Source organism: Haemaphysalis longicornis, unplaced genomic scaffold, assembly GCF_048455015.1.
Source record: "Haemaphysalis longicornis isolate Haplotype H1 unplaced genomic scaffold, Haemaphysalis longicornis Haplotype H1 scaffold_7, whole genome shotgun sequence".
Classification (NCBI taxonomy): domain Eukaryota; kingdom Metazoa; phylum Arthropoda; class Arachnida; order Ixodida; family Ixodidae; genus Haemaphysalis; species Haemaphysalis longicornis.
The window spans coordinates 70,431,012-70,442,021 of NW_027526422.1; the positions used below are offsets into that span (position 1 = coordinate 70,431,012).

The 11,010-nt window shown below is 46.5% G+C and overlaps 1 protein-coding gene across 1 annotated transcript; it reads right to left on the reverse strand.

The window, feature by feature from the left end:
* Nucleotides 1-203: 203 nt before the first annotated feature.
* On the reverse strand, nt 204-3,820 carry LOC144145891 (uncharacterized). Its single transcript, XM_077677728.1, has one exon. The coding sequence runs from the start codon at nt 3,241-3,243 to the stop codon at nt 2,911-2,913; it is 333 nt and encodes a 110-aa protein (XP_077533854.1). The 5' UTR covers nt 3,244-3,820; the 3' UTR covers nt 204-2,910.
* Nucleotides 3,821-11,010: the final 7,190 nt, after the last annotated feature.

Sequence of the window (11,010 nt, forward strand, 5' to 3'; positions counted from 1 at the left end):
ACGAAGACGACAAACAAGCGCTGACTTCCAACTGAAATTTAATGAAAAGAAACGCACACTGGCAAGTGTATGCGTTTCTTATGTGTGCGTTTTTTTTTCATTAAATTTCAGTTGGAAGTCAGCGCTTGTTTGTCGTCTTCGTCTTGCCGTTGGGCTTCTTTCGCGTTGTGTTGCTAATGGATTAACCAGTTACAATCAAATTCAATCCTGACAACTCTACGCGAAACTGCGAATTGCACAGGTTGCATGCTTGCCCCTCAAACCTTCTTACCTGACGAAGATCAAGTGAAGCAAATGGAAGGCAGGCAAAGCTGTAATGTTTGATCTTTGAGATTTTAAGAATAAAGAAACTCGGCTTTTTTAAGGCATTAAACAAAATTGTGAAGTGACCTCAAAAGTACTTTTCAAATATCTGCCGCACTGTAAACTTAGTAGTGAAGGTTTTAATTGATACTAGCAACTGCATTCAAACATCCTTAACCCCACGTTTGAAAGCCTTGGTGAATGCCGCACAAAGTAGTATGGTGTCGTGAAATCTCAGAGCGGCAAAACATCAGATTGTGTTGCACTGTCCGCCACAAGCAGCCTCTGTGAAAGCTATCTCGGACCGAGGAGCAAGCTGGGAGCAATCAAAACCAACCACACTGCTATGGATGAAAACAAAACTTTACCGGCCTTTACTGCACTAGCAACATACTTTCCTGGCATATTTGGTCGGCTGAGTGCTGCAAAGGTAGACATCGGTAACTATTTGCACTTGGGCAGGCTATTTTGAGAGTTACCAAAGAAAACTGTCCTAGATTTGCGCTTAACAAATGAACCAGATAATGTTCTGTCCTCGGCACTCATACCAGGAATCGGTGATCATGAAGGTGCTGTCTGCCCAATGAACTGAAGGTGCAAACTGGCAAATAACTTTGAGTAAATTAAATTAACAAAGGTGAAGTTAATTACTCTGCATTCTATTTGTGGGTGCACTGGTAAGTTTAACCCATGTACTTAAATATTTGACTCTATAGATTTTGTCTGGCATCTCAATTCATACATAACAGGCAGCAGAAGAGAAGACATTGAACATGGTGACCCCACCAACTCTGCAACAACTTACTAATTTGCAGTGCATTTTTGTGATATGTCGGCCTTTAAAATTGTGACTTCTCCTTGCTTGTTATTGAAGGGACCCTGCAACTCTTACCGTCGACTACTCGGAATGCATTTTAAGGTAAAGTCTATTGTCCCGGCCATCTCCTCCCGCAAGAATTATGAAAATCTGTTCACTATCACCGAAACTACGCGCGATGAAAAATAGCGCATAATTGTTCCCTCTCAACTCAACTGCGGACAATGCGACGAAAGCTGCGCACTTTCTCCCGGAGAGGGGGGCGGCTCGCGGCGTCTTCTCCGGTGGCCTTCGATATACGGTATGCCGAGGAGTTTTCCCCTTTTCTCCGAAACATGGAGGGGTCTATTTTCGGTTAGGTGCCACAAACAAGCAGGCATGGCTGCCTGCTCGCAAGCGCGCGCTCGGGCTGGTAGGGCGTCTTCGAAGCAATAAACGTTTGTTGTCGAGTGGTCTGGTTGAAAGGGAAGTATTGAGCTTATCACTCAAACTCTACGCGCACTAAAAACACAAAAGAAACGACAAAACTGTGCCTACAGGTTCAGGCATAGAAGAGGGTCGCACACAGTGCCGACGGCAGTGGATCGTCACAGGAAATGGGAGAAATTAGCCGCGAAGTTGACCAGTGACAGCCGATCGGACAGCCATGGCCCGAATGACGTCGTACAGGCCATGCCAGAGGTGCATAATGAGAACTGAAGAGAGTGCGGTCGGTTTTTCCGTGTCTTTCACAGCGATTTGCGTGCTCACCGCTTCACGTGCACGTGCAATATTTGGCTCAGGTATTTATGGCAGTGTAATCTAAACGTCACGCAGGTTTACTTGCACTGCTCAAAGAGTGTTGCAGGGTCCCTTTAATGGCTCTTTAGTGCGAAAGCATTAGTTAGCACGAGAGGTCAAACGTCAGGCGTCATGGGCAAGAGATTGCCCACAAGACGGCTGTCAATTACCAATAAAAGCGTTTCATGGATGCTTACAACTTTCCAAGAATACACTGATACACCAGACATCTGCTGATGCCAAGTTATTGCTGAAGTTTACTTCTGCCACAGAAACAGCATACGGGACAGTCTGGGGGAACATGACTATTTAGATATAGAATAACTATGTTCAGTATCCATTATTAAAAAGCAATGGTCCCCTCGGAAGTTTTTATCATGGTTCGCACTCGTTTGTTTAATGATTTTCCAAACACTGGAAACAAACTTCATCAAGTAGCAGGCATCACATTATGCCTGCCATCTGCCCTTACTCTCTGAATGCTTCTAGCTGCCCCTTAAAAGTATCTGAACAAGGACCACACAGGACAAGCACTGGACGTCAGCGGCTGTTTACCCACAGAAGGCACCATCACAGCGGCAAATTACACGAGCGACCTACGCATGTGTTTGCATGCGTAGGATTGCCGACCCATCACAATTTCCACCACCTTGCTCATTTCTTTTTGTAAAGCGGTAGTGCATGATCTAGTCGGCACTCTGCGCTAGTAGGCTATGGCCCATCATGAGATGCTCGTGGGCAAAACAGGATGCCACTGTCTGCCACAGTTCCCACCCACAAATCATGCTTCCCGGTTTGACAATGTTTGACAAGTGTCGTCAGCCAGGTGCCGTATGATGACCCGGGCTCTCTCCCAAATTTCCCCTCTTGGTGTGCTACACACCCCATCTGTGTAACGTTCCAGAAAGCGGAGCCCACTCCGGATTTTCCACGCCCACACCTGGCTGGGCACTTCCCGTTCGGCTGCGCTACTGGTGGTGGCTGTGCTCCTTCTCCTCGTGTCTATTCTGCTAGAGGCAGTGTGTGAAGGCCTCGGGGCAGAAGGGGCAGCAGAAAAGCCTCTCGCCCGTGTGGGTGCGCACATGGCTGACCAGGTTGGCCCTGTTTGTGAATGCCATGGGGCACAGGTGGCAGCGGAAGGGCCTTTCACCCGTTTGGGTGAGCACATGCGTGACCAGGTTGGTCCTCTTGGCAAATGCCATGGGGCGCAGGTGGCAGTGGAAGGGCCTCTCTCCTGTGTGGGTGCACCGATGCTCGACCATGTGGCCCTTCCGAACAAAGGCCTTGCCACAGCCGCTGCACTGGTGGGGGCACTCGCCCGTGTGGATGCGCCGATGCTTCATGAGATTGCTCAGGCGCTGTGTCTTGTACCTTCACTCCTGGCAGTGCAGTAGCCATTTGCCCGACTGGGGGTGATGTTTTACCTTGTGGCCACCAGAGGAGAAAAAGGAGGAGCCTGCAAAAGGGTAGGAGTGGGAAACACTGACATCCTTTCGTTTGGCAAACGTGGTAGCAGTGCACCAGCAGGTTGGAGGAGGAAGAACTAGCACAAAAGAGAAGGGAGCGTCTGCGTTGGTGCCAGGCCAGCCGCTTTGCTCAGGCTTAACATGCATGGGCATTGCCTAGCAATGCCAATGAGCCCTCGTCTTTCTCACTGGCTCAGAAGTCTCCCACTCAGAAGGCATTTAAAATAGTGCTCGCGCTAATATTCTTCCAATATTGCGCTTTGTGCTGAAAGTTGCAAAGTTCATGCCTACCCAAAAATTCTAAAAACTCTGCACATTTTCTTGCCACACCACGGGTGTCCCAAAACGCAACCGTCACCAAGTGGACGCTTATTTCAACAGGCCCTTTCTAAACAAGTTTATGTCACCTTATTAAGCTCTCCCTACCTTAGCCTCCTTGCTCTACTCCATGTATAGGCACCCAATCAAACAAAAAATAACAGTTCAGAAGACTTAGAAAGAAAAGCATGTGACATAACTGAGGCCAGCACAGCTGTCTACCAGTTCCGCTATACTGAGAATATCAGCAGTGTTCACCAAGTTCGGCATAGATAACATGCCCAGCCATTACGTTATCCAACGACCTGAGATAACAGCAAGTAGCAAGAAAGAAAGAACAGCCGTCACCTCCCTGTGCACTGATTTTCAATATTGCAAAGCCTGTGGTATGATGAAGCTACAACGGTCATTTTTGCACCATTGATGACACGAAAGTTTAAAACCTGAAAAATGAATGCAGTATTCAATCCACTACAGGTTAACTGCTTTTTACAAAAATACACAGACACTAAGGAAGTTAGCCTGCTGTCATGACCAAAGAAAGTCACCCATAGTTGCAACTGAGCGCACTGCTTGAAGTCCCACACAACCTGCCATATTCACATGTCCCTCTTTTACTTTTGCACAACTCCTAACAATGAGTAAAGGCATACTTGGGGACGAGGTATATTTGAATAAATACAGGCGTACATTCTTAAAACGCACAGTGCCTTCTTTCATACATGGCGGAACAGTAGGATGCAGACGTAATTTCCTCACAAAAATGACAACACATATGACAATGACAATCACATAAGATAATCACATGCGACATAAAAATGACAATCAGTAATGCAGGTGGTATTTTTTGCTCTCCTGTGGCCTCTTAATTATTTGAATATTTGAGGAATTTTTAAAGCGGTCATGAAGGCAAAATGGAAGTAGGTCCATTCAAATGCTTGCCTCGTTAGAATAACTATCGCCACTTTTAATGCTAACGAAACTAAATTAGTCGCCATATTGAGGAAACCAGAGAATAGCCATGTGGCTCACCAGTTACTCACTGAACTTACAACGCACTATGGGAATCTCATTAGGATTGGCTGAGGCCGAAAAAATGTAATGCAAATTAAAGAGGGATTATAAGCTTGCAGAACAAGCTATTTGCCCTCAGTTCAAGGGCAAATTATTTTTATAGCTTAAGAATGGTGGAGTAAAAAAAGGAAGTTACCAACAAACACGTAAACATAGAAGTACAGTATGTATGGCGAGGAATTGCCCAGCTGACACTGCAGAGCCATTGGGTGCATTGGGCTTGTCTGCCATGATACTGGCCAACTGGCATAAGCGACACAAAAACTTATGTGACCCTGTTTGTCGATTTACACCCAGTGTTTCATGAAACTATTACTATCAACTGTAACAATAAGCCAGGTACAAGTCGTCAGAAAATGCCTCGTCCTAGTTTTATTATTTTCTGACACCGATCTAGGCCGACCATTTACACAAGTACGTGCAATGTTACCACAAAAAATCACAGGTCCTTTCATCTAATGAGGAAATGGTTAAAACGAGAAGCTTGCACTGTACAAAAGTAGGTGGGCATTTGTGATTGATTTCTTTGAATTGAATTTATTTAGAAGTTTTTAATGGTAATGGTATAAGTAGATGCTTACAAAATCCAAACAGCTTGAACCTTGTTGGAGTGGCACAATCGGAACAATGTCAGCTTCCCAACACGAGTTACCTAGGCTCAATTCTGACCACGGCAAGATTTTTTTCATCATCATCATTATGTAACCTCCGATTGTCTAAAGTTGGCTTTCCTGTAATACATTTTGATTACAGGTCATCAGTGAGATGAAAAAAGCTTTTCTTAAAAAATGCCAGGTGCAGACAGCAGTCCACTGCAGTGTCGCCACACTATCAACGCATGCAGGAGGTAAGCAATTTAAAAAAAAACGTTCTGTGCTATTAGTGCTAGTCTTAGTCAACATTCTAACTTCCATTTTAGATACCTGCCCTACATATGTCATTGCCGATATCATGAAGCACACGATACACAGCGGAAGCACAAGCACACAGCGGAAGAATTAAAATTTCGGGTTAAATGAGGTAGTTCCTGCATGAATAAAGCATCACTGGCTGCCAGACAAGGACTGTTGGCACCATAAAATCTTTCGAATAAAACAATCTTGTAGTTCGTCTTCATGGCCACCTGAAATGAAGGGGGTGCATCAACTGAGAACAGTTGTTTACTACGAGAAGGCACCATCACAGTGGAAGATTGCAAAAGGGACATGTGTAGTGTGTGCACTTGCACACGTATCGATTGTGACGCCTAGTGATTGCCTAGTGATTGCACCTTTTTGCATTCGTCAGTCCGCAAAGCTGCAGTGCGTGTTCAAATGGGTACTCGGCAGTGATCGCCTGAGACCGACACAAGATAGCACTGTCTGCCACAGGTCCCACCCACAATTACACTTCCCGTACTAGCGTAGAGCAATTGTCACGAAGCTGGTGAGCCCACATCGTGACGGCCATATTTTTGGTTGCAGCGTGGTCTTGCAGGGTAAAAAGGTCCCTCTCCCTCTCTTTCTGTGAGCCCAGCCCCCCTATTTCAAGCTGCATAACGCTTCTCTTCAACAATGTTATGTTTGCGCGCATGCATACAGCTGGGCCCTTCCCCTGCTGCAGTGCTGGTGGTGGCAGTGTGCTCCCACCTTGTGCATCCTCTGTAGAAAATGGCATGCCCAGACTATGGAGCAGAAGAGTCAGCAGATGGAACATCCGCCTGTGTGGCTGCACACGTGGTAGTCCAGCGTGCTCTTCCGGGCGAATGCCATGGGGCACAGGTGGCAGCGTAAGGGGCGCTCTCCCATGTGGATGCGCAGGTGGTCAACCCGGCGGCCCTTCCGCACAAAGGCCTTGCCACAGTGGCTGCACTGGTGGGGACGCTTGCTGGTGTGTATGCACTGGTGCCTCTTGAGCTGGCTTGGGTGCAGTGTCATGAAGCTACACTGCTGGCCGCACAGCAGCCGCCGATGCTTCTGCCTGTAGCCATTCAGGGAGGGGGAAAGGCCTGCAACAGGGAGACAGGGGAGAGCAAACTGTGAACCCTTCCACTAAAAAAACAGCAAGGTTTTAAAAACGATAGCCTTTCTCGGGCTACTTAAACGCGAAAATTTTGGTCTGTCTCTCTGTCTGTTCCTCATTTGAGTCTTCTGGCCAAAAATTGAAACCCTTTGTCAAAAAGAAGTATACTGTGGCAGAACTGTTCTAAATAACTGAATCTACTGGCCTAAATGATGCATGTCCTCAACATTTCTCCCAAAGGAAACTTCAGGCTCATTAGAGGCAGAAGGGAAATGCTTAATCAGTAGGTCTTAAGAATACACAATGGGTCGGTTTTATGATAACAACAGAAAAAAAACAGCCCATAAAAAGGCAAAAAGAGACTACAAAATGCGAGCACAAAAAGAACGGAGCTTGCACTTGTTCTGTTCTAGGCAGAGCAAAAAACAAAAAATAAAGAGGATGCGCGCCGTCAGAAAAGATGGGCACAAGCACTGTGAAGGCCGGAAAATCCAACTGCATTGAACTAACACCCATTCAACTCATCACAAGAGGAGAGAGAATAGTAAGGGGTGGGAACAGAGAACGAAGAGAGTTACAAGGCAGGTGTGGCAGACGACTATCACCTTTCGACATCATATGCAGTGAAGCAAGCAGATATGTGGCCAATTTTTTGGAGCCGACACGAAAAAATTGTGTCCTCGATTCCGTCTATGGCAGTCATGCCAGAAATAAGTGAACAGAAAGCTGTTTCTTGCTTGAAGCCAGGTTTCATTCTGCAATAAAATGGCCACTCTCTAGGAGCCCCCAAACTCTTGACATGCTCTTGCGTCGTAACAATTGCCACACAGACCTCGCTCTCCTCCAGTCACATTGGTTGAGTGTTCACACACGACACACAGGGTGGCTGTGCTCCTCCTCGTGTGCTTTCCCCTGGAGGTGGCATGCGAAGGCCGCGGGGGCAGAACCAGCAACAAATGGGTCTGTCACCTGTGTGGGTGCACACGTGGCTGTCCAGGAAACTCTTTTGTGCAAAGACCCCGAGGCACAGGTGGCACCAGAAGGGACGCTCACCGGTGAGGATGCACAGGTGGCCAACCAGGTGGTCCTCCTTCATGAAGGCCTTGCTGCAGTGATTGCATTCGTAGGGAAGATCACCTGTATGCGTGCGCTCGTGGATCTCCAGCTTGCTTAGGGATGGCGCGGTGTAGCTGCTCTAACAACCTAGGTGAGGGCCGCACTGCTGCTGGAGCCTGCATGCACCCACAGAGGGAGAAAAGGCGGAACGGCCTGCAACTGGGGGAGGGAAAAACAGAGCTCTTCTTGCAGCACACATGGTGGCAGTGCACCAGTAGACAGGCAGAAGGGGAAAGGATAAAAAACAATATGGAGGAGGATGGTTTTCCACTGGTGTGAGGAGAGTTGCGCTATGCACCCGATGCAACTCGCTCTGTCGAACAAAGCACATGAGCCCTTCTTTCTTACTGGCTCAGCTCTTGCCCCTTACAAGGCTTCAGAAAATTTGGAATCACAGCTTGCTTAGGAATGCCACATTTAGTGCTCTTGTAAGAAAACAATCTTCTCTGATATACTGCTTACTCCTGAAAGCTGTCAAGCCTTTCTCCACAAGAGTTGTCAAATTCTGGGTTTTTTCTGAACGCACTGCTAGTGTCCCAAAAAACGTTACCCACCACACTGGTAATTGGTTTAACCAGAAGTGCCCCATCAAAGCAAACAAAAACAGTTTGAAGGGCAAAAAAACAAGTGTGCAATGTTACCGAGCACGTGGCCGCTCTACTTCTAACACTACACTAAGCACCTGATAATGTTCACTATGTTCGGCGTACATGACACGCCCAGCTTTCAGATTAACTGACAGCCTGGGACGACGGTGAGTAGCAGAAAAGCAAAATAAGCTGTTGCCTTTTTGTGCACCTCTCAACTGCAATGCATGCAATAGGATCAAGTTAAAACAGTTGCGGTTAAAACAGTCTGCTACCACTCGGAATAACCTCCTACAAACGGCATTAATTGCTTTAACAAAATGACGGAAAAAGAATGGCAGAAAAAAAGCAATGAAACATTTTTGCACCATGATGACTATTGTGGCTCGAGTACTGACCCAGAAGATTGGAATCTCAAAAGGAATGTTGTATTTTTTTCGGCACAGGTTCACTGCTCTTTTTCAAAGATACCACCTAGTGCCAGAGAACTCAGCCCGCAACCATGACCAAACAAAGCTGACCTATAGTTACAACCAAAGAATACGTCCACATGAAAACGTCACTGCACACAAACTTGCATATTCAGATGGTATTTCTTGTCCTTGTGTGGCTTCTAACAATGAGGAAGGGCTTACCTTGGACAGTGCATATTTGAATCAACTAACAATGAGGAAGGGCTTACCTTGGACAGTGCATATTTGAATCAATGAGGAAGTACATTTTTCAGGTGACTCAGTTTGTAGGAGAAGATCATTTCCCGACAAAAAAAAGACAAGTTTACACAGCACGCAATCTTTCTAGCCAAGTAAGTCTATAAAGTTGCCGTACGAACAACACGGTAATCCACTTGAAAACCTCGAAGAAAATTCAGGTGCAAATGTCATTTTTAAACCAGCCCAATCCACAGTAAACTCCAATGTGGATGTTTTTCGATTATGCACGTCCATGCATGTCAGACAGGGAGATTTGGCAGGATACAAGCCTGACAGTTCCCCCTTCCATTAACCAGAATAGCATGCGGCCTCAGGATTACTGCAAAAAATGGAACTAATAGTTTTATTCCTCTCAGAAGTTGTATCAACCCACAGATTTACATCATCAATGGTGCTTGCCTCAGGCCTGCACATCTCAAGCGCAGATGTCTTTTGGAGAAGCAAGCCAGCTGAAGTTCAATGCTCTGACGTCATTGCGTTTGTAAAGCAAAGGCTGGATAACATGAAGATATGGAGGTGGAAATGGAAGACGTGAGGGGGTTTCTCAAATAAGGGAGGACAACTGTTTACCGCAACGATGACTTTGTATCAAGTGGGTAGCACAAGAGTCCTTCAATTCTTTTGAAGGACTGTGGTAGCACCCACAAAGCTGTGTCTCCTTTACTCTCTGTCGACAATTTGTGCCCGAAATAAGCAAAACTATTTTTGAGGTTGGTACTTTGTTAAACAAAAATTTTAAGGTGCAACTAGAAATATTGAGGGAGCAAAAAACATAAGTGACGAGTTGAAACTTGCTTTGTCATTCATACATGGTGCTGCTTAGATCGAGCGATTATTGGCAGTTCTATGCAAGCCTAAGAGTGCCCAGCAATGATCACTTACAACTACCACTACTGCTTAATATCAGCATCATGCCCCTCTATCTCTTCTTTTTCCATTATGGTTAGCGCTCACTGTTGCAATGCGTGTGCCAAATGGTAGAAGCAACTATTAGTGGGTAGTTAGCTGTCAGTTCATATCTCTGCGTTTACTTTCCTGATGTTTTATGCTGACCCTTAAAATTACCTTTACAAGAAACACATGGGACAAGCACTCGGCAGGAACTGTTGCTGAACGAACGAAAAAGCCACAACAGTGGGAAATTACACAAGTGAAATATACACAGTGAGTTCCTTGACTATCCCTTTTCAAGAGTGGCTCATCTTTTTGCAGTCTGCAAAACTCCAAATGGGCACTCTATGATGGTGGACCAGCTCAAACTACAAGCTGTCTGTGACAAACACAAGTTGACACTGTCTGCCACAGGTCCCACCCACAATTAAACTTCTTGCACTACGTGGAACAATTGTCACCCACTGGTGAGGCCCCAGTGTGACCACAAAATTTTCGCTTGAAGCCAGATCTCTATGCTGGATGAAACGGGCTCTCTCTCTGAGCCCCCACCTCATGGCGTGCTGCACAACACAGCTTCGTGACCATCTCCAAAAAGAGCCTTGCTTCTTCGAGATCTCATTGGAGCAAGTGTCTTAGCACACACACAGTGGTTGTGTGCCTTCTGCTTGTGGTGGTGTGCGAGGGCCATGGGGAAGAAGCGGCAGCAGAAGGGCCTCTCCATGATTGATTGTAGGGTTTAACGCGCTGACACAACGCAGGCGATGAGAAGCGCCACAGTGGAGGGCTCTGGATTAATTTCGACCGCCTGGGGATCTTTACGTGTGCCGAAATCTTGTACACGCGGGTGTTTTTGCTTTTCGCCTCCATCAGAAAAGCGGCCGCCGCGGCCAGGAATCAAACCCGCGACCTCGTGCTCAGCAGCGCAACGCCTTAGCCACTGA

Excerpts from the sequence above, each read along its gene's own strand:
- LOC144145891 (XM_077677728.1), bottom strand. The coding sequence starts at position 3,243 with ATGAAGCATCGGCGCATCCACACGGGCGAGTGCCCCCACCAGTGCAGC.